Raw genomic sequence first — 22,233 nt, 5'->3', positions numbered from 1 at the left:
ATCGGTCACTTATATACAATTTATGTTACTTTTTATCAATCTGTATAAACCCATCATCAAATTTTATTGGAAACTCATAAACGATACATAGTTCTAATATACAATACGGGGATATCATCGATGAAATATTGTATACTGCGAGAATAATCGTACGACGTTGTCATGTTATTATTAACTTATTGCGAACAACAATACTTTGAATTATGCTTTGGAAAAGATGCTGTGAATATTGGCGTGGCATAATTATACTTGTCTCACTCTCTCACATATACGTTCGCAAAGAGTGATGGAAACCAGAAATAGGCGTTAACCTTTTATCGCATTACAACGATTATGGTTGGGTGGATCATGGAAAGAGAAGGAAACAAATATATGATGCACAATTATGAGAGGTGTTGATGTGAGCAGAGACGCTTAAAGACGAGTGCACGCACGGCGAATCGACTTCAACCAGTTTGATATTAGATAGAGTTTCAACCAGACGTTAACGATAGAAGGACTGATATGATAAGTAGTTATGATAATAGAATGGGTTATGAAAACACAATCTATAAGTGATATCAGTGAAAATTCAACTTCTAGCACGAATGAAAAAAAGAAGCGAATATGTACGATACTAACTATGAACGAAATAGTAATTGTGATGTGGAAACGTTAAATTTTTATAGTTCAGATATGTATAAAATATTTTCAAATAAAAATATCCATAGAAGGAAAACATTTTCGATTGATGATATATTGGGACTGTCCACGGATGTTCGGGCCAGTGACACTGAAAATTTTGAATTGTGCAGCATTTCACAACATGTGACTGATAATAGAACAACGATGGAGCTTTATCCATCTAGTGTGACAAACTGTGACTTCAGCACAATCATCACATCAGATTTCTCCTATCCTGAATGGATACAAAAAAAGATGGGAACAGTTCGAAACGGTTGTAACATTGATTTTTCAAAGGATTTATGTAAGTATCAGTGACTCTATTAACACAATGTTTATTTAACACACATAGTTGTCGATCACATTTCTCCATAAAAACAAGGTGCTAAAATGAATAAATGTAGCTTAATATGTTTGATTTTCTGCTATACCTCTGTTTGTTGAAGCTCTTGAGTAAATAATGATAAATTCATAAAAAGATTAAGTCACGAATATCTTCATTTTATGCTTATTTGAGCAGCGAAGTATTTGAGATTGAGTAAACAAATTGCGAAGAGTGTGTGGACAGCATTATTTAGCACCTAGTCGTGAGATTGGTTGAGACGTCTAGAAATTGTTCTATTTGATCGTTACACTAGAATGTAACTGTGAGGTTGGAGTAATCAGAAAATCATATTAATACGAACAAAGCGTTAATATATTCTTCAATTTCACGACAGATTAATTAGTTCAATTTTTTAGTTTGATTGAAATGTCATCGAATTATTTGATTTTGATTATATTACTTATCAGGACGCATAATTAATCAACTTAATAGCCAATTCAAATCGAATTCTAATTAAATCTAAAAACGAAGATGATTTTTTTTACTATTGAGTTCACAACTCGTCCATTTCCATAAATGGTGACCGAAACGAATATTAGGTAGCGTACAACAAATTTTCCCACTTCGGGATGGGATGAAATGTACTTCAACACAGGGCACTATTTTTCCCCTCTTTGATGAATTTTATGGTTCATAATTCCAGAAATTATAAAAACGACCTTGCAATGCATTTCGACGCAATCATATTTCATCAGGAAATCCCTGCGCGTTTTTGCCTCCAGATTTTGTTTTACGTTTTATTTTTCCATTATCTTCCAAAAACAACTTTGGGTTCCATTAAAAAAAAGAAGCTATTTTCGAATGAGTTATGGGAGCTTTTCTGCTGCTTCCGAGTTTTCTGTCGATGGTCAAACATTCTCCAAATCATCATATACCATGGATTTGGAATAATTCAAATGTTCAGTGAACTCAAGAGCAGATATTCACGAACGAAAAATTTCAGCGATATTTGTAATTTTTTGTTTATAAGAAAACTAAATGACAACATTTTCGCATGCCCGAATTTTTTCGTGTCCAAATTATACTATGAATTTCTGAAAGCTTAATTAATCGTTGGTGTTAAGTTTATCACATCACCGCACATTGGATCAAGTATATAGGAGGCTGGTGTTCTCAACAATATTGTTAACGCACGAAATGCTTCACGTTCACATATGTACGTATTTACAATGATTATACAACTCATTAAGGTTTTAGATCTTCCTCACAATATTTGCCAATAAACCCGATCCATGGTCATAGTTCACCAACTCTACTCCTACTTCACGTAATTCATATTCAGATAATGAAATGCTGTATCACTATACGATTGTAAATTTTTTCAACGGTATTTCAACCATGAAAATTCTGAAAATGAAATTGTGCTGTGCTATATAGCACATAAGAATTTTTTTTCAATGAATATTGAAGGTCAATAGTTTCTCTATATATTTTAGCCAAAATCTTCATACAAATTCAAAGTATAGAGCACTGGTAGAGAGAGATTTAAATCATTTATAATTTAAAAGCGCAGAAAATTATGGGGTCACCGTCTACTTTTGTATGTATAAACCAGTTTGAATATACGTATATGATGCTGTGTATTCCGGTTGCAATCGATTTATGCATATGAAAATGTTTGCTGGGTAAACTGTAAACTTGGAAATTGATAAATTACACATTTACTTACAATTCTCAGCGCTTGTCATTAGCAATTCTACGAGATAAAAGCGACAAGGATTTCATCAACTTGGCGCTTTTATTCCGGATTTACATACCATATTGTAGATTTTAAATTTTGCACAATTACACAACAGTTTTTCCAGTATAAAACAGAACACAAACTAGAATAATAATTTGTATGCTGTAGTATGCGTTATACTCACGTCTTTCCTCGATATTTTATTTTTATGTAGCACAAAACGTGAGCAGATTTTCATCTTCAATCATTTCATACGTTTTTTTTAGATCCAAAACTAAACATCAAACGCCGGAAGCAAGGAACGGATCGCAAGCCTCGTCAAGCTTATAGTGCTAAACAATTGGAAAGGTAGAACTATTTTTTTGTTCTCAAACATAACAATAACTGTATATACATTTCCAAATAGGTTAGAAGGCGAGTTTAAGCAAGATAAATACTTATCGGTTAGTAAACGACTCGAGTTATCAAAATGTTTAAGTTTGACGGAAGTTCAAATAAAAACGTGGTTCCAGAATAGACGAACAAAGTGGAAAAAGCAGCTTACTTCAAGGTTGAAAATAGCTCACCGCCAAAGTCTTTACACAAATCACTTTCCCAACCCTAACATTCCTTTTATGCCTGTTGCTCAAAGTTATGTACAAACGCCTATTATAAATGTAAGTTTATCAGCCATATCTGAAAAACACAAGTCTATATTAAGCTTACAATAAACACCTCTCATATAGTATATTACTATTTCCTATTTTTAAGGTGGAACCGTAAATTTAAAAAAAACAGGAAAGTGAAAGTGGAGAATAAAACCGAATAATAGATTGTCTACATGTGATTCTTTTGTTTATTAAATCTCTCTCTGTAAGAACCGTTTACTAGCGAAGTATAACGACTATAGACCTTATTTCCCGAATGATTTTTTTAATCCAGTGCTTCACTTCCTGTGTCAGGCAAGAAAAAACAAAGGGCACCACTCACTGTAAATAAAAATCAAAATTATAGGATATATTAATGCTGATAATAAAACTCAATTTTACCGAACAACATAACCGAGAATAATACGATAGGTACTACACAATTTAAATCGATCAGATAACCGAAGAGTAGATTGCCAACCAAAGCTCCACCTCGTCCAAATGTTAGAGATAATGCAGCAGCCATAACCCTGTAAAAGATATAATAAAGAATAAAGCGAAGAAGATTTAGATTCAGTTTACCTTAGATTGGTTGGGAATAGATCTACCATGACACAATACACAGTACTTATGGCCATAGATGTTAAGGCTTCGAACACGCATGATAAGATCAAATTCTGTTTTGAATTTATAACAAAATAGAGTCCTACAGTGACGGCGCCAGCCAATAAAAGGCTGAATACTAGAAATAATAAGGAATATTATATTGATCAAGCGCCAACACGATAAATACCTAAGAAAAATTTTGCTCCAAGTCGATGAACACAAAGTGGTAGCCAGAAACTTGTTGGTATACATGCCAGACCAATGATGACAGTATGCAGAAAAACGCTGGTATCGATGGTTCCCCCACAGAAATCATCGACAAGTGTTCCATTGACATCATCTAATACGATCGAAGACACATCACAGACAGAAGCAGATGTGTCTGGGAAACGAGTTTCATACTGTTCAAATCTATCAAACAGTTCCGGGAACCAAATCATCAATGTGTAATAACTGCTTGTAATTCCAAACTGAATAAAACATGTCAGGATGGTGTTTTTAAGATGTGGAGTTTTACATAAAGCCTTGGTCTGATCCCAAATCTCGTTGAATAATATTTTGAGATGATTTGGCTTTCTCATACTGAGTGTGCGTATCGATCTATTATGTGTTCCCATGACGCTATTTGTTTTTTCGCTTTCCCTTAGACTTTTTATCTGTAAAACAAAATTAGAACAATTAAACGACGGTTCGCATAGAAATATATTTTATGTACCGGGTATTCGGATCGATCGCGTCCCGAATTCTTAACATATATGTCTTTTACAATTTCTAATGCTAATTCAGTTTCCCCGCATTCGATAAGAAATTTTGGACTTTCTGGAAAAATGTATAAACTCGCTCCTAAGATGAGACTGTATTTTTTAAATTAAATAGAATGTAAACTTCGAGTTAATTTATATTTGCAGAATATTTTGTTTGGGTTTTATGAATAGCTCACCTTGGTAGAGCACATACTGCCACAAACAAATTCCAGCTACTGAAAGCCCATGTTAAACCAACTCCTGCCATTGTCCATTCATACTTTATACGGAAGTTCATAGGGATGAGTAGCCAAGCAATGAGAGGTAGCAAAATAATTCCTTCAAATAAATAATAGTCGTCATAATTACATCTAAAATTATCTCATCACGACATACCCACAGTCCAAAACATTTCCATCCAGCACAGTACCTATATGTTAATAAAAATAACACTTATTGTTATGTTTCATAATAATTGGCATTGATTTACAGGTATGTTGTTTCAAAAAAAGTGAATGATAATAATTTTCAAAATGAATATTTCACTTGCCTTTTCGCGATATTTAGTTGGTTGGAATTCTCCCAAATACGGGAAGCAAATTCCCATTGCACCTGTAATTCTAAATTTGAATATTAAATGTATATAATTGGCATATAACAAGACGATCGTTCTATTATTGACATTTCAATCACAATACATACGCAAAACCATTAATGAATCGGAGAAGCATAAAGAGCCCAAAAATTCGGGTTATCGATGACAGCAATCCAATAAAGCCATCCAGTAACAATGCCGCAATGAGAACAATTCGTCTTCCTTTAGTGTCGGCCAGACAACCCCAAAAGTAAGAGCCTATCACCATGCCTGAGCAGATAGAACAACATCGGAGAATAAGTTACTAAAACCGCACAACGATTACAGTGATAAGTGCATACCTAGCATGGGAGCAGCAGTGAGCCATCCTTTATCTTCTGATGTCATTTGAAAATCACACGTTGCTGATGGTAGGACAAAGGAAATAATTGTGATGCCGACTGCAGTATTTGCGTAGATTAATCCGCATATGGTTAATAAATGGTAATGAAATTTTCCGAAACCAGCGAGAATGAGAGCATTCTCGTAATCGGCACTGCCACCTTGTATGAAGTCTAGCCCTGGAATTTGAAAATAATATCAACTTTAAAAGTATGACAACTAATAATTTGCTTACCCATAGCTGAGATAAATTGAAGAAATTATTATTCTGTTCTTGAGAAATTTGCACTATCACGGCACACCTTCACAGTCTTTGTTGCCCGTAAAACTCAAGATAAGCTTGTCGCTAGAACTGTCTTCAACTATCTATCCACAATGTTGATCATACGCTAATTTGCTTGCTTGTAGTTTACTGTACGCTAGAAAGAATGCGGTTTCATCAAGATTGTTTCAATAATGCATTGCTATTTTACTGGAATCGTATTTATAACCATAATTCCTCAATAACACAAAACTGCTAATAGAATATTGTTATGAAACAAAAAATGAATCAAAGGCTCGTATGATAAATTGATATCGATAATCATGTTCACCACTTGAAGGATGCTTTTTTCATCATTTGTTTTTTTATTCTATGTTGGAGATGAAAAAATAATTTCCTATTAATAACTGTTGAATTCCACCTCACCTCCAATTATTTATTTTTTCTTGAACATCTTTGCACAATACATAAAACTTGAACAAATAATCGTTTCTATGTTTGATAAATGATTATGTAAGGGATACATGTAATCCCGTCTAAATTAGAGTTTCAACTGTTCAAATGTCAATTTCTAATCTATTTTTAACTATTTGTTTCACTTATCACTGATCATGTTACGAGCACTTTTGAAAAAAAAATGTGTTATATAAACATGATTCGTATCATAATCATATTGATTTTTCACGCTATCATGAATAGTTTATTGATGGCCAACGGATGTGAATTGCGCATCTGAATTTCACGTATTATAAAAATAAAATCTTCTGGGGTTGGCCACTCGTAGCTGAATGAGCGATTCACTTAGCTTTCACCATGCATCCCTCAAGCCATTGTTTTTTTTAAGAAATGCATCCACTTTCCCCAAGCGCGCTTTTTGAACTGAACGGACTTATAGAATCTTTTTATAATTAGAATTTATACTTTGTGTAAATTTGTGCAAATTTGTATTGTTGCCAGGTATTGAAATGATGGTTGTGATACACTAGGTCTTTCGATATTTGATATTTATTTCAAAGCAATTTGGAAGCATCAATTGATGCAAATTGAACAGTCGCTATGTGAGATGTGGTTTGAACATCCACCACATGCGAAAGAATGCAGATATCATAGTTGTTTTTCTTCTTCTTTCATTCATTGCACTACAGCCAAGAATGTCGTCACTACCAGTGATTTCGTTTGTCGCTTCAAGTGCATGGTTAGTTTACGACAGTTGCTCACAATGTCGATCCTTAAACTTGCACTTGAACACAGAACGCGTAACGTGCTTATAGGTTAACGTTGCGTCGGTGTATAGTTAGCGTTCAGTGCTTTTAGGATTTTTTCATATCGGATTTCGAAAAGAGTAGAATTAGTGTGTTAATTGAAATGTAAACAAATCTAGATTATATTCATTCAATTTTTGAAAATAACATTTATACAAATAATGAACGCTCGAAAGTGTTTTTAATATCGGTTTAGTACAACTAAGACATGCATCTTCATGCTCCAAGTTCATGTTCCGAAAAAAAAACATTCGAATTAGTTCGTTATTTACCTGTGAACAGTGTTTTCAAAATGTTTTTTCTCTCTATGTTAATGCTTCCATGTTCGCAGAGAAAGTCAAGCTGGCTAAGAAGACTGAAATGATAGAAGTAATTGCTTTTGTGTGACGGACAGTAAGGATCCGCTTTTTTAGTCATTTCAAGTTAATTAATTCCACAGGGACCAGATCGCTTCACGCACAAAAAATACGAGAACATCTTCTGCCTGTGTCGTATTATGTCAACGGAAAAGAAAGAAATACATTACCTTGCACATCAGAGTAAGACGAACAAAAATCTGTTTTGGTTTCTTTTCATTTGATTGTCACTTCCAGCTTACTATAATTCATATTTTTCTGTGAACAAAACGATAGTCAAAGTACCATAGTACACTAACGAAAATAATCCTCACAAGATCCAGAAGCAGATAGTAATACATTTTCGGGGTGATGAGGCTTTCATCTATTATAAAATTGATAACAAACAACAGAACAATAGATACCGTCATTTGAGGTAAAGTTGGGAATTTATTGAAAAAAATAATTTTCGAAACTGTGGTATTTTTTTTAAATCCACCAAAATTCAATTCTGCAAAGCTGTCGTTCTTTTTACCGTTGCATATAAGTCCGAAATTTGAATATTGTAGTTACTTCTAGCTGTAAAAAGTTTTAATTCATATTTTTTAGAACAAAATAGGTTCGAGCTGATTGTTAGGAAAAATCAAAAGCATCATTTTTATACGTGGACATACATTTTTCCAATTATATTTGCAACAACAATTTTTCTCCATGTTCCACGCGACTTAAAAAATCCACCCTCCCAGAACTTGTTTTGTTGTTTGGGCCGGAATACCATTTATGTAATTTCAATTTGCTGGCGGTTGTCAGTTACGTTTATTCAACTTCTTGAATAATAAAAACATTATTTCATAACTGAAAAAGGTCGGCGGAAAGTGCAAGCATGCTGTCAAAGTTGTGGTTGTCTATATGTTGAGTGAATCTTTCAGGGACCAACATGAATGATAATCTGAAGGTACAAGGCATGGTTCATTGAACATTCCAAATCTGGACTGGTCAGAACTTCCACTAGATTAAAACCCATTCGAGAGCTTGTGGGAGTGATCGTATGTAGAGTACGTGCAGGTAACAAGCAGTATGGAAGTGTTGAAGAGTCTCAAGGACCAGATACCATCTGCGTAGAACAAAATACAAATTCAACAGGTCGCAGATGGACGGTATACGAGGGTGATCCGATTAGTACTTAGCCGCATCGCCCGATGGTGTCAGTATCGCAAGATAGATTACAGTCTGTAGTGTAGTACATTCGTAAACGGTTACTGTCAAAATTCTAGCCGAATCGGACTCGTAGTTTGTTTTGATTGTGTGTGGAAGCGGGAGTGTCCGCGTATTTTAGAATTGTCTATATGTTGAGTGAATCTTTCAGGGACCAACATGAATGATAATCTGAAGGTACAAGGCATGGTTCATTGAACATTCCAAATCTGGACTGGTCAGAACTTCCACTAGATTAAAACCCATTCGAGAGCTTGTGGGAGTGATCGTATGTAGAGTACGTGCAGGTAACAAGCAGTATGGAATTGTTGAACAGTCTCAAGGACCAGATACCATCTGCGTAGAACAAAATACAAATTCAACAGGTCGCAGATGGACGGTATACGAGGGTGATCCGATTAGTACTTAGCCGCATCGCCCGATGGTGTCAGTATCGCAAGATAGATTACAGTCTGTAGTGTAGTACATTCGTAAACGGTTACTGTCAAAATTCTAGCCGAATCGGACTCGTAGTTTGTTTTGATTGTGTGTGGAAGCGGGAGTGTCCGCGTATTTTAGAATAATGTAAAAAATAGAAATTCCACCGTCGCCACGGCCAAATTGGTCGAATTGCGCTACGAACTGCTGCCCCATCCATCGTATTCTCCAGATTTGTCCCCGTGCGACTTTTTTTGTTTCCAAACTTGAAAAAGTCACTTGTCGGGTAGAAATTTGAGTCGAATGAGGAGGTCATCCCCGCAACGGAGGCCTTCTTTGCGGACCTCGAGAAAACGTATTTTTCAGATGGATTAAAGAAGTTGGAGCATCGCTGGGTCAAGTGTATCGAGCTATAAGGAGACTATGTTGAGAAATAAATCGCCATTGTAAAAAAACTTTTGTTTTTTTTTCTGTAGGCTAAGTACTTATCGGACTGCCCTCGTAGGTTGTGTGAACTGTGTGAAGGTTTCGTGAAAACACGCCGAATAGGCTGTGCGAACCGATTAAGAACAAAAGTGGACCAAACACATTATAAATTTGTTGTAATTCATTTGACATTGATTTTATTCTTGTAAAGATCAATACATTTTTCATCTTGTTGTATAGTTGTGAAACACCGGCGTTTTTGTTTATTGATTGCGTCGTACCCGACCAAAATATTATAGTTTATGGAACCAGTCTTATTAAAGAAGATTTGTTGGAAGTAGCGTTACTTATTAGCGGTATGTCTGTCTGTATGATAAAACATGTGTTTTAAGGTGTATTTTCTTTGCAATCATGCATTCGTGTACCATGAAACAGCATAATTCATACCGCCATGAGTAGTTAAATTGGGCTCTCTATCACCCGAAAAAGTATATTATAGTTTATGGAGCCAGTCTTATTAAAGAAGATTTGTTGGAAGTGGCGTTACTTGTTAGCGGTATGTCTGTCTGTATGATAAAACACATGTTTTATGGTGTATTTTCTTTGCAATCATGCATTCGTGTACCATGAAACAGCATAATTCATACCGTCATGTGTAGTTAAATTAGAGAGCCCAATCACCCGAAAAAGTAATGTGTATATTGTTAAAGCTTGTTCAGTTGTTGTTTAAGAAGATAATTTCAATGTGATTCAATTGAGAATATATAAAGAATACTTGAAATCGATATGATTGATATATTTTATTTCATGCAACCATAAAAAAAAAGACGGGTGGGTAATGTCAGGGACATAACCGGAGTGACGTAGGACTATACAAAGGGGACAGCTTTTGCTAAATATATATTTTAAATATATTGTTTTATTTTCTTCTCCTATGTGAATACCTACCTATCTACCTGAAAAATGGATTAGTTTACTGTTTACTCTTTATGAACATGTTGGGGGTTCTGAAAAGAACCTTTGGTGTTGTGTTTCTGCGTTTTTTTACAAACTTTCTCAATTTTTCCTCACTATCTTATAGTTGATTCTTGATTTTTTTCTGAAGGCTTTGTACTTATTAAATGTTCAACGCCGGGCATCTTTCGGCGTGTGCATATATCGTACATTCAAAATGATGGCGGTGATATGGAATGCATAGGTGGTCATCAGCTCATTCACTATCATATATTTCACTATTTAACATATTACCGTACCTTAAACTGTGGTTTCGGAGACGAATGAATTGTAAGAGCATGGGTTTGTGAAAACTGAATGATCAATTTAAAAGACCCCAACCACCAATAAGTTCAAGAACAAGCATAAACAAAATAAATCAGTTTATATTATATGTCATATTATGTCACTTTAGAATGCATTGGTATTGTGAAAAACTTTTAATAACTCTTCTTTGAAAGGTTTAATGGCCCTGAAAAGCGCCGTGTTTTACGGTTGCTGGTTTTGCCACCAAAGCAGTCTGTATAAACAAACTTTTTCCTTCTTCTACCTGCTGCTGTTTTGCGATTGCGTTTGCCACTCGCTGAAACTAGTTGTTGCCACCGAACCGAATGTACTCTGTTCTGTAGGCGGGTTTTCTTATTGTCGTGAGCAGCTTTGCAAGCCAACTCGAGCACTCCGGCGGCCGAAGGTAAGGTAAGGTATTGTATTATAGAGACTTTAAACTTTTGCAGTTCATTCGTCTCTAGCCTTGAGAAAGGCCCTTTGAAAACTCTACTCTACTCCAGCGCTACCACCTCCACCCTCTTGCCTTGAGAAAGGCACTCGATCCCTAGCCGTCCAGCTCGTCCAGCAACAATGTTGTCCAGTCGGTGTCCACACAAAGAATGTCCGGCGGCCGAAATTCTATAACCGTTATTAAGTATACTGATGCTCCGGCACCAATCCGTTGATGCGATGTGATGTGAAACGATGCCATACAACCACACTGATTTACGGTTTGAAAGAGAATGATATATTTTTCAGCGGATCCGCGTTTTGTACTTTAGCGGTACACGCTCACAGTATAGAGACAAATCGGCAGACTCAGCCAAAGGGGCGAGTCCAACGAGACGAACGAATGAGCGTTAAAAGGCAGCGATGGCAAAACAAATACTTTCATTACGATTTGTTCGCTCGTTGGATTCACATGCAGGCTAAAAAGGGTCCTTTTCAGGATCACAAAATTACCTTTAATCTGAAGAGTTTATTGTTTTGTTATCACTCGATATCCCCATCTTGTTCGGCTAAACCTTCCTGTTTAGCGAATGCGTTTGCCACTCGCCACAGCTTTCACAGTTGGAGGATTTCTTCCCATCCAGCTTGTGACATGTTGTACAGTGAATTATATTTAATGCGACGTGCCGAAGCACCACTCAGTGTCGCATTGGAGGCCATTTTAACCTGTAATTGAACATTTGCGATGACAGTGGTACAGTGTCGACTTTCAATGTGGGGTCATAATTTGGACCCCGCACTCTGTTTACAAAAAAGTCCAAATAAATATGTCGCATTACAGGTCCGTCCAATTAGCTAAATGTCGACTGTACTTTCAATCTGAAAATTGAATAATCGAGAAAGTCCCCAACCATCAATAAGCTCAGAACAACTGCCAAATTCTCATACTCATCATATCCTGGCATACAAATTATGAAAAAATCAATTTTTGTTTGATTATTATTTGGGATATTGTTTTAGAAAGCATTGAACTGTATTTCGTAAACTCTTTTTTGGAAGGTTTAATGGCCCTGAAAAGCACCGTGTTTTATGAAATGGTTCCAATTTAGAAAACTTAGTACTCGTGGTTTTGAAAAAAACCATTTCGAACGCCCTCGATTGTCGCCTTGTTCTGGATTTGCCACCAAAGCAGATTGTATAAAGGACAACCTTTTTTCTTCCGCTACCTGCTGCCGTTTTGCGATTGCCACTCGCCACTCGCTGCAACTGCCTGTTGTTGTCTTGATGTCCACCGAACCGAATGTGTTCTGTTTTGAATGCGGGTTTTCTTATTGTCGCGAGCAGCTTTGCCAGCCAACTCGATCACTTCGGCGGCCAAAACTATATAACGGCGGCTAGGTGGATTGGTGTACTGGTACTAACGCGCTCGGCCTAACTACCCTTGCAGGGAACTCCAGACCAACACGGTTCGAGCGGGATTTTGCCTTTCCCTTCACTTTCCTTCTTTGCCATATCCAACCATGGCTGCTTGTGTTGGTTTGTTGATGTGATGTGATGCGAAACGATGTGGTGCACGGATTGGATGAGAATGATCGTTACGGCAGCGGAGCGGGAATTTTAAGCTGACTGGCTGGCTCGAGAATTACGCATGTGTGAGACTTCGACCAATGTTTTGTTCATTTTTTTCTTTTTCCTTTCCAATCATTTCTTTCCATTCTATTTCGCTGCTGCTCTGGTTACCCGTTTTGGTCGGTACGATTTGCGGAGCATAAAATGGACCAATCAAAAATGGGCACATATTGCATTTGGACAATGCTTGATATTTCACAATTATTCAATTATTTATCTCAAGAAAAATGAAATGTTATTCGTTATGATAGATGCGTAGATATATTTCCTATCAATTGATGCAAAAACCTTTGCGATCTATCGAGAAATGCTCGAGTTATAAGCGTTCCAAATCTTGCATTTTTTCCTACTTGTTCAGTGCCTAGATTTTTATTTCACCCCCTATATCTTCCGGTTAGACGTAGTCCTACGTCAAAACTGCTTCTGTTTTGTTATGGTCGTGCATCCCTATACTCCACATACAAAAGAGACCATATCGTGAGAGAGGAGAGAACGATTCCCTTGTCTATGAATGATGTTGCTGTTTTTCTCATCCAACATTCGAAGTTGTACTCGCATCTCGACCGGACGCAGAGCGTTCTGTGGAGTAATATAAGAAATCTGTTAAATTTGAAATCTCCGAAACTGATTATAGAGAATATGTTTCACCCGAAATTGAAACCGCATTTCTACGATATTCATTAGTATTAACGTTACTATAATTTCCTTTTCAACACAGTTTTCAGAAAGTGAAGATGTCATTAATTTAATTAGTGAGAGTGTATGTCACACTTTTGTAGAAAAATTTATTGAAGCAACGCGGGAACACATCTTATTTGCATTTTTCCTGTTAATTATAAATTATCAATGTGGTAATGAATGTCGGAGTCGTTGTTTGATAATGTGCAGTTTTTTGTTGTGTTCCTCCCAATTTAATTATTGAATAAAAAATTGTGAAGTCATCACATCAGTTTACAATATCAGAGGATTAGTTCACTATGCTGAAAAAAAGATCGAATGGAACTTTTCAATGTTGAAGCCACATTCTAAGTAGTTTGAATGAATATTCATGTTACATCATTATATTCTATGAGTGAAATGTTTCAGGAAGAAATAATGGATAAATTGCATGATTATCAAGGATGTACGGGAAGGCTTCATGAATTCAAAGAAGAGTTACGTGCGAAACGCGCCGCTTGGAGGGAAGCACGGCCTGGTGGATTTGCTCAGTATATAAAAGATAGCATACGACCAACAAATGAACAACAGGATCATGCAGAAACGGGTGCACCCTGGAGTGAGGAGAATGTGGATTTCTCTCACATTTATCGGTACGTAATGCTGAGCTCAATGTATTTAGGAGGATTTAGATTTTATTTGGGTAAAGGAAGCATTTCAAGGAAAAAAGCAAATTTGTTAAAGTGAAGAATGGTGATTTTGATATTCTAAACAGCCGGTGAAGGGATCAATGAAAGGTTTTATAAAAGGGACCAATGAATTCGTTTTTCACAATATATAGCTGTGCATCTAATCCCGCCAAAATGAATTTCGATAGAAACAGACTAAGCATGACAATAAATATTTTTTCCAAATATGAGGGTGAATGGAATTTGGGTTTTAGATTCTCCACAAATTTAACAAAAAAAATCATGTTTTCTGTTGTGATAAACTAACACAATTTTAACATTTTTGTTGAAACTCCGATGCGTTGATAGTATTTATGGGTATTTATGGGTGACAAGTTCAACCCTTTTGTTACCCATCTATAGAGACGACATCCGCGCGACGAGCTGTGTGTACGAGCGTCGTCTTTAGACGACATGAAATTCATACTGCTCTTCGATCACACCAGCGCGATGTGCATACTTTTCGGCGCAGTGCTCCGTACAGGGGTAGCACTTCGACGGAGCACACTACCGTAATGAAAGGGTTAAAGAAATACGTATCAGTGTGAAGGCGAAGAACTTTCTTAGGTGAAATATCCCTGATCTGGACAGGATGTTTCGATGTTTCCACCATAATTTGTATGAGTAACGTTTAAACCACGGAACCACTAGTAGTAATATTAAATGTTATCAGCGATGTCTTGAATGCGATGAAACATTATTTTCGAACAATTATATAGAAATAATAGTGTGTATTTTACTTTACTAATAATGGTCTATTTTCTTCAAATTTCAGTAAAAAATCACGCCTTGAGCTTATCCGAGTGTCAACAGCTGTCATGGGTATAGAATTTTCATATGCGGCAGAGACTGCATTCGTATCACCAACTTTATTGAAAATAGGCGTTCAACATCAACACATGACACTAGTTTGGTGTTTATCTCCATTGGTCGGATTTTTCCTTACTCCCGTTCTTGGTTCCATTAGTGACCGCTGTAGAAGCAACTTTGGACGACGGAGACCTTTCATTATTTTTCTATCTCTGGGTGTGTTGCTGGGCTTATTACTTGTACCGAACGGTGAAGATCTAGGCTATATGTTTGGTGATCCAGATCCTTATATGAACGGAACATATGTCGCTCTTCCGCACAGATCAACTGCTCAAGTAGAAATTTATGAGCGAGATGAGGCTTCGAATACAACACCGCCACCAGGCCATCCATGGGGAATATTTTTTACAATATTAGGAACAGTTCTTCTGGATTTTGATGCCGATGCCTGTCAAAGTCCTTCTAGAGCGTATCTATTGGATGTGACTTTACCTGAAGACCATGCAAGAGGATTGTCTACTTTCACAATAATGGCTGGTTTAGGCGGATTCATGGGCTATTCATTGGGAGGAATCGACTGGGATGAAACGGCTATTGGGAAAGCATTCGGTGGCCATGTTAGAGCTGTGTTCTCTTTGATAACCATAATATTTATAATATGTGTACTTTGTACTATCACTAGTTTCAATGAAATACCTCTTTGGATATTAGAACAAGAAATCGAAAAACAGGATCCGCCTCTTTTAAACGAACATGAAAAATTAAGTTCAGAGCGAAATTCGTTTGATAAAATTGAAATGGCTTCATATGGCGCAGTAGAAGAAAATGATCCGCTACATGTGCATGATAATGTACGGAGGTATACGATTCCTGTAACAAACCATTATGATGTGTTACCTGGCGATAACTGCGCTGAAACATCATTCATGAACGAAAACCCAATTGCTACCAAAAATGCGAATGCGATTGAATCTGACACAATTACACTGGAAACCTATTTGAAATCAATTGTATTCATGCCACAATCCCTTCGAATAGTTTGCCTTACCAATCTCTTCTGTTGGATGGCACATGTTTGCTACTCGTTATATTTTACCGATTTTGTTGGAGAAGCTGTTTTCGGAGGAAACCCAAAGGTAAATATCAGTAAATATATAATCATTAATCTCCAGATGTTGAGAGATTTACTCAATTCCAGGCAATGGAAGGTTCAGAGGAGTATAAACGTTACGAAGAAGGAGTACGTTTTGGTTGTTGGGGTATGGCGATGTACTCTCTATCATGCGCTTGTTATTCTCTAATAATTGAAAAGCTTATTGAACGCTTTAAGGCTCGAAAAGTATATGTAGGAGGATTGCTGTTTTATTGTTCCGGTATGACTCTTATGGCTTTAACAAAGCATCGCGTTGGAGTTATCATATTCAGTTGGACAGCTGGTGTTATGTACTCAACGCTATTCACAATGCCCTATTTACTAATTGCTCATTATCATTCAGAGGGAATCGTAAGTAAAAAACTTGTTCTGTATTTACAACTTTTTTTTTTTTGATTTGCGTGTGTTTCATAATTCACAGTTCGAAATAGATGATGTGGGTGACACGAAACAAAAGAAAAATATTCGCGGGTTAGGTACTGATGTTGCCATAGTCAGCAGCATGGTATTCCTGGCGCAATTCATCCTTTCCATATGCATGGGTTCCATTGTTTCATGGAGTGGTACAACGACTGCAGTTGTTGGAGTAGCAGCTTTCCTCAGTTTCTTTGGAGCGATCTCAGCTAGTAGAGTAATGTATCTGGACCTATAGTTGTCAAGTTTAGAAAAAATGTAGTAAAATTTAAAACAAAATACTTTAACGTCCTAAATGCGTTAATATATGTCTAAGCCACAATAAAAATAACAAATAAAATGTATAAAACATTTATCAGGTTCCCTCGGCTGCAACCTGATCGGGCTACAATACCATCAATGAATAAAATATAAACATAAATAGGTAATTGGTTTATTTATTGTCTGTTTAACTTTTTAAGTTATTTCTGCATTTATCAAGAATATCTTTCTTAATAGCTGGGTAATCTGGATGTAGTTTCAAAACTTGTTGACAAATATCAATAGCATCAGCGTATCGTTTAACTTTCATAAAATTGAATGCTAACTTGTAACCTACACTAGGCTTTGACTTAGCACTACACTTCCATGCAGAATCATAATACATCGCTGCAGTACGATAATTTTGTTCCTTTTCTGCAAGCAATCCTAGTAACTCATATGCTTTTGTACATGATTTGTTATGTTCTAATACTCGTTTCAGTAGATCAGCTGACATTTCGAATTTATTTGCTTGCAAGTATAAATCTGCTAATAAAAGCCAGCATTTTTCCAAATAGTCAGCTTCTTCAAAAGTCCAATTATTTTTCGCAACTCTTTTCAATTGATTCTTTGCGCGTTGGGTTTGCTTCAGAATAACATATGCTGACGCCATGCCATATACAGCTCCTACATGTTCCTTATATTCTTCCTGAGAAGCAATAGAGGTAAAATCTTGCAATGCACGATCAATGCTATGTTTTTGTCTAGATGCAAGTAAATGAAAATCTTCCAGAAGTCGATGATTCAATGCTTCATTATCGATAACACCGGGTCGTGGTTTCAGCTCTTTGAGTAATCGCTCAGCCGTTCGAAGGGCCATTGTCCGTGAATCTTTTATTTCCAAATCATCTGCACCAATATCAATCACACCTTCGTTTGGTAAATCACCATCGGGATTCAAACATATCTCTATCATGTTATAAATTGCCTGTTGACCCCATTCACGATCCCTGCGGCAATTGTTGAAATATCTCAGAGCGCTGTTCGGATTGCCGTTATACCATTCCTTGAGACCTTTGCAATAATTTAGACCTGCTTCATTTTCTGGACGAAGACAGTCTTCTTCAGCTCGAATGATGAATGGTCCGACATCATGTAAAGTACCAGAGCGCCGCATAACTTCGATCAACCTAGCCAATGCTGTCCAATAAATTGGTTGTGATATTAGAAGTTGAGAGAAATGATAAGCTGCATTTTCGAAGTCCATCTGGAACATATAATAAAGTTAAATACATTGGGAAAACTAACTAACATACATCCACTTACTCTTCGAAATGATAAATCTGCCATCATCACAGAAGCTGCTTCATTATTCTGGTCGATTTGGAGAATTAAAGCACATGTTGCCTGACACTGATCCATATTGTTCACCTGCATATAAGTGCGTGCCAGAGCAGCAAGCAAACTCGTCTCCTTGGGGGTTATTTTAATAGCTTCTTTATAATGGTGGATTGCCTGCTCATTATCTCTGATTGCAATGGATTGTTTCGCCATAAGAATACAAATTCTGAAATGAACGCGACATGAATTATTTGAGGGATGAGGTAATTCTAGAGAGATAATACTAAACATATTACATGGAAACTGAAAATCATGAAACAGTTTTTTGAAAATACATACTTTGCTAATACTTTATTTTGTTCATGGTGTACAGCATTCTGTTCTATCAATAGACGTTTTTGTATTTTGTACTGGTTATCTCTAGCTTCTTTAAGTGTGTTTAAAGATGAATTCAATTGTCCTGCTTTCTCTCGTATTCTTGCCAGAAGTAATAGCTGCTTTGTCCTCGTTTGAAGTCCGACTATATCTTCATTTTCACTGTGAAGGTTTTGGAGTATAGAAATGTGATAGCTGTTTTACATTGTTTTTCACTATTACATACCTTTTTGATAATTCGATCTCATCAACTAAAGCTTGCTCGGCATTAGAATATTGTTTCAATTTCAGAAAAAGTTCGCCTAAATCTAGCTTGAGCAAACTGTTTTCGGGATTTGTTATTGCTTCTTGATAAAAAGAAATTGCTTTTTTGTATTGATGTGTTTTAACATACGCTCTTCCCAGCTTACTGGCTAACAGAGCATCTTTTGGATTTTGACGATGTGCTTGTTTGTATGCATCAATTGCATCTTCTGGTTCCTGTATGGACATGTATGCATCTCCGAGTAGCAAATAACTCGATGAACTAGGACATTTAGACACGAGTTCTTTGAAACACTGCGCATAGGCTAGGCGGTCCTTCTTATGAGTTAGATAAAAATGAGCCATCCTTGTTTTTGCCTGTACAAAGTACGGTTGGTTTGGTTGAATGTTTTTGAAAAGTTCGATTGCTTTACTAAAATTGCCTTGTTGTATGTAAAAGTCAGCAGTTGCTATAGTTAATCTTCCTTCTTCTGACGTTGAGCTAAATTCAGATGATACTAGCTGCATGAGCTTTATGGCTTCAGTATTTTGGTTCATCAAAACATGTGTATTGATAACTTCTAAATAAAGCGTCAATAAATCAGATATACTGAGAGTATTCTCATATATTTTCTTGCTGATACTTCCATTTGAATTTATACCACATATATTCATGGCAGTGAAAAAACATTTCAATGCATCCTCATGACGTTGTTGATTCTTATACACAATTCCTTGCAACAAGTGATACATTGGATACTCTCTCACCTTAAAGTCATGACTCAGACATATTTCCAAACTCTGTGCCGCTCTTTGATACAATTTCTGTTGAATATGAATTTGAGCAATTAAAAGGTGAGCGTCAGCATAAGTTGGATCGATTTCATGTAAAATTTTCTGAAGAGTTATTGCTGCATTTCCAACGTCAGAACTTCGAAACTGAACTTTTGCTTGTAAATAAAAAGCTTCTACTAAACCTGGGCATGCTTTAACAATAGAATCAAGTAAGTTCAAACTATGTGTAAGTGATGGATGCAGCGAACTAATTGACGTAAAATCAGAACTGTGTTCTGTTGGAGAAAGTTTAATCAACCCTTTAACTAGCTCTAACAAAAAATCAGGATTGAGTTGTCTTAAATATTCAACGCCATATGAGAGAGTACTCAAGTTCTTGAATTGGATCTCACTTGCTTCAATTAATAGTTTCATGGCCTTGTCATGATCCGCGTGATGTAGTTTAGCAGACATCATCAGTAATATTGCTATTTTTTCGTCACCTTGAATTTCGGTGAGAAACTCAATTTGTTGAGAGACTTGTTCTGTTATCCCTGATTCACTCATTTGACATAAAGTTAATCCGCATAGAGCATGTACAGAACTATCATCTATTTTTGATGCCGTTTTGAACAATTTAGAGGCTTCTTTAAATTTCTGCTGCATAGCTGTTTGATATCCTAATTCTGTAATGAACTCTGCATTATTTGGATTCAATTTGTATGCTTTCTCCACGAACTGATACGTCTCCGTCAATATTGAATTATGTCTGCCACAGATCCTAGAAAAAACCTGGCCTGTTCGCATGAATAGCTCACCATTGGTTGGTTCAATTTTTTCCATCGCTCTAAAAAGATACTGCAACGCACTTACGCTGTTCGTGTAATTTCCGTCCTTCACTACGAGTATCAATATTTTGATTAGAAGTGCTTCCAAATTCATCGGCTCTAGATTAAGAATTCTCATTGCGATTTCTATGGAGCTATCCCAATTCCAATTGGAAAGATGACATTTCATCTTTTCTACTAAAGGTATGTTTAGGTCAGGATATCGCACGGATAATTGGTTTAATATTGTTATCGCTGTTTCATAATCGTTATTTAGTTGGTGGTACCTTACTCGCCCAATATCAGCATCTAACTGCTTACCATGTTCAAGTGCCTTACTAAACAATCCGAGTACAAATGTGGATCTGTTTTTATTCAGATTTAATTCACACCATGCCTTTAGGGTCATTACTTCTGGATTGTTGGGATTCATACGTTGTGATTTATCCACATACTCGCGGGCTTTTTCGTATTTTCCAGTCAAGAATAGGAATAAAGACGAGTAGTATGCTGAAGAGGCAGATAATTTCTTCCTTTCTTCTTTCAGTCTGCTATCTAGACTTAGTAATTCCTCTTTATCAACAACGCTGCACCGCTTGTGTGCAAACAAAAGGGTCAAAATTACAGCCATACCAAATTCTTTATCTCCTTGCAAATGGTCCAATTCGCGAATACCTTCCTGCAATCTCACTCCTTCTAATATCAACGCAACTCCGTTATAGTATCTGAAACTGTTATCTGAAGTGAACTTTGCCATAGCCTCAAGGACAATGCGATGCATTGTACGATATAGTTTTTCTCGCCCATAATAGATGATGATATTTTTGTAATCTTGCTCGTCCATTGCACTTATATTTTACGATTTTTCGGGTTATCACTAAATGTTTGGGAATAAATTGTTACCATGGCAACATACACTTGATTGTTTGTGTATGAATGTTTGTAGATGACATGTACAAGGCAAATTAAAGTATACTGTCAGGTGAGCCAACACTATGGATACACTGACCCAAAAAATTGGTATATATAACGATTTTTTTGGTAAATATTACCAATGATTAGTAAATGTTTGCAATACGAATTATTCGTACATATTACACAATAGAAATGGTAAACAAATGTCAAACCGGCCAGTATGACCCACTATAAGCGGTTGGTTCAACGTTGGTTTGACATATACCCTAAACATGTATGTAATTTGTTCAATACGGGGTCATTTGTCAGTCCAAAGTCCAAAGACCTGTTGACTACGGCTGGTCAACGTTATCATCCTACTGCCAGTTTCCGCTGCGCACGGTTCAAGTCCCGTGGTCGAGCACTGCCTATGCACTATGAGATTACACTGCTTGCATAGAGATCCCTGATGTATCAGCCCCCGCAAGGATTGCTGACACTTATTACATTTGAACCAACTTAGAAAAAGAATGGTCCACAAATAAATGTTTATCGACCGAGCTATCACCATCTTCGCCGGTTTTCCCAGCACGATACCTCCACCTTCGCAAAGTACCACCACTGTGGATTGGTTTTTCTGCCCTCCGCGCGATCAGGTGGACCATAAGTAAAAACCTATAATACAGCAACGAAATGAAATAATAAGCCATAAAACGAACGTTAAAATGCAAGTTTAAAAATGATTTAAAATAAATCACCTTCATTGTTGTTATCAGCATGGCGAAAATTGAAATAATGACTGATAGTTTTTCGCGGTACCAGGGATGTCTGAGTTATCGAT

At 36.5% G+C, this 22,233-nt stretch overlaps 4 protein-coding genes across 9 annotated transcripts; 2 read left to right on the top strand and 2 right to left on the bottom strand.

The window, feature by feature from the left end:
• Positions 1 to 475: 475 nt before the first annotated feature.
• LOC129763084 (homeobox protein DLX-2) lies at positions 476 to 4,100 on the top strand. Its single transcript, XM_055761849.1, has 4 exons — positions 476 to 967; positions 2,996 to 3,077; positions 3,136 to 3,385; positions 3,480 to 4,100. The coding sequence occupies exons 1-4, from the start codon at positions 607 to 609 to the stop codon at positions 3,489 to 3,491; spliced, it is 705 nt and encodes a 234-aa protein (XP_055617824.1). The 5' UTR covers positions 476 to 606; the 3' UTR covers positions 3,492 to 4,100.
• On the bottom strand, positions 3,535 to 7,884 carry LOC129763083 (synaptic vesicle glycoprotein 2C-like). 4 transcript variants are annotated; one of them, XM_055761845.1, is made up of 13 exons: positions 7,731 to 7,884; positions 7,477 to 7,559; positions 5,916 to 6,099; positions 5,641 to 5,859; positions 5,407 to 5,569; positions 5,255 to 5,324; positions 5,101 to 5,134; positions 4,902 to 5,043; positions 4,677 to 4,815; positions 4,149 to 4,617; positions 3,938 to 4,097; positions 3,758 to 3,885; positions 3,535 to 3,697 (listed from the first exon to the last, which is right to left on the bottom strand). In XM_055761845.1, exons 3-13 carry the CDS (start codon positions 5,917 to 5,919, stop codon positions 3,642 to 3,644), a joined length of 1,584 nt encoding a protein of 527 aa, XP_055617820.1. In that variant the 5' UTR covers positions 5,920 to 6,099; positions 7,477 to 7,559; positions 7,731 to 7,884; the 3' UTR covers positions 3,535 to 3,641. The 4 variants fall into 4 exon arrangements, with proteins under 4 accessions (XP_055617820.1, XP_055617822.1, XP_055617819.1 ...); XM_055761847.1 differs by having other exon boundaries at positions 7,477 to 7,580; positions 7,731 to 7,863; XM_055761844.1 differs by lacking the exons at positions 7,477 to 7,559; positions 7,731 to 7,884 and adding an exon at positions 6,369 to 6,874.
• Positions 7,885 to 13,467: 5,583 nt separating this feature from the next.
• LOC129761874 (proton-associated sugar transporter A) lies at positions 13,468 to 17,119 on the top strand. Its single transcript, XM_055759700.1, has 5 exons — positions 13,468 to 13,965; positions 14,023 to 14,246; positions 15,097 to 16,267; positions 16,330 to 16,635; positions 16,706 to 17,119. Exons 2-5 carry the CDS (start codon positions 14,032 to 14,034, stop codon positions 16,934 to 16,936), a joined length of 1,923 nt encoding a protein of 640 aa, XP_055615675.1. The 5' UTR covers positions 13,468 to 13,965; positions 14,023 to 14,031; the 3' UTR covers positions 16,937 to 17,119.
• LOC129761873 (tetratricopeptide repeat protein 21B-like) lies at positions 16,844 to 21,464 on the bottom strand. 3 transcript variants are annotated; one of them, XM_055759699.1, is made up of 5 exons: positions 19,341 to 19,474; positions 18,881 to 19,275; positions 18,619 to 18,816; positions 18,265 to 18,505; positions 16,844 to 18,205 (listed from the first exon to the last, which is right to left on the bottom strand). In XM_055759699.1, the coding sequence occupies exons 2-5, from the start codon at positions 19,261 to 19,263 to the stop codon at positions 17,147 to 17,149; spliced, it is 1,881 nt and encodes a 626-aa protein (XP_055615674.1). In that variant the 5' UTR covers positions 19,264 to 19,275; positions 19,341 to 19,474; the 3' UTR covers positions 16,844 to 17,146. The 3 variants fall into 3 exon arrangements, with proteins under 3 accessions (XP_055615674.1, XP_055615672.1, XP_055615673.1); XM_055759697.1 differs by having other exon boundaries at positions 18,881 to 21,460; XM_055759698.1 differs by lacking the exons at positions 16,844 to 18,205; positions 18,265 to 18,505; positions 18,619 to 18,816 and having other exon boundaries at positions 19,097 to 19,275; positions 19,341 to 21,464.
• Positions 21,465 to 22,233: the final 769 nt, after the last annotated feature.

This window comes from Toxorhynchites rutilus, chromosome 1 (genome assembly GCF_029784135.1).
Source record: "Toxorhynchites rutilus septentrionalis strain SRP chromosome 1, ASM2978413v1, whole genome shotgun sequence".
Lineage (NCBI taxonomy): Eukaryota > Metazoa > Arthropoda > Insecta > Diptera > Culicidae > Toxorhynchites > Toxorhynchites rutilus.
Note: the sequence above shows the minus strand (reverse complement) of the source record. Positions and strands in the feature narration are given on the sequence as shown.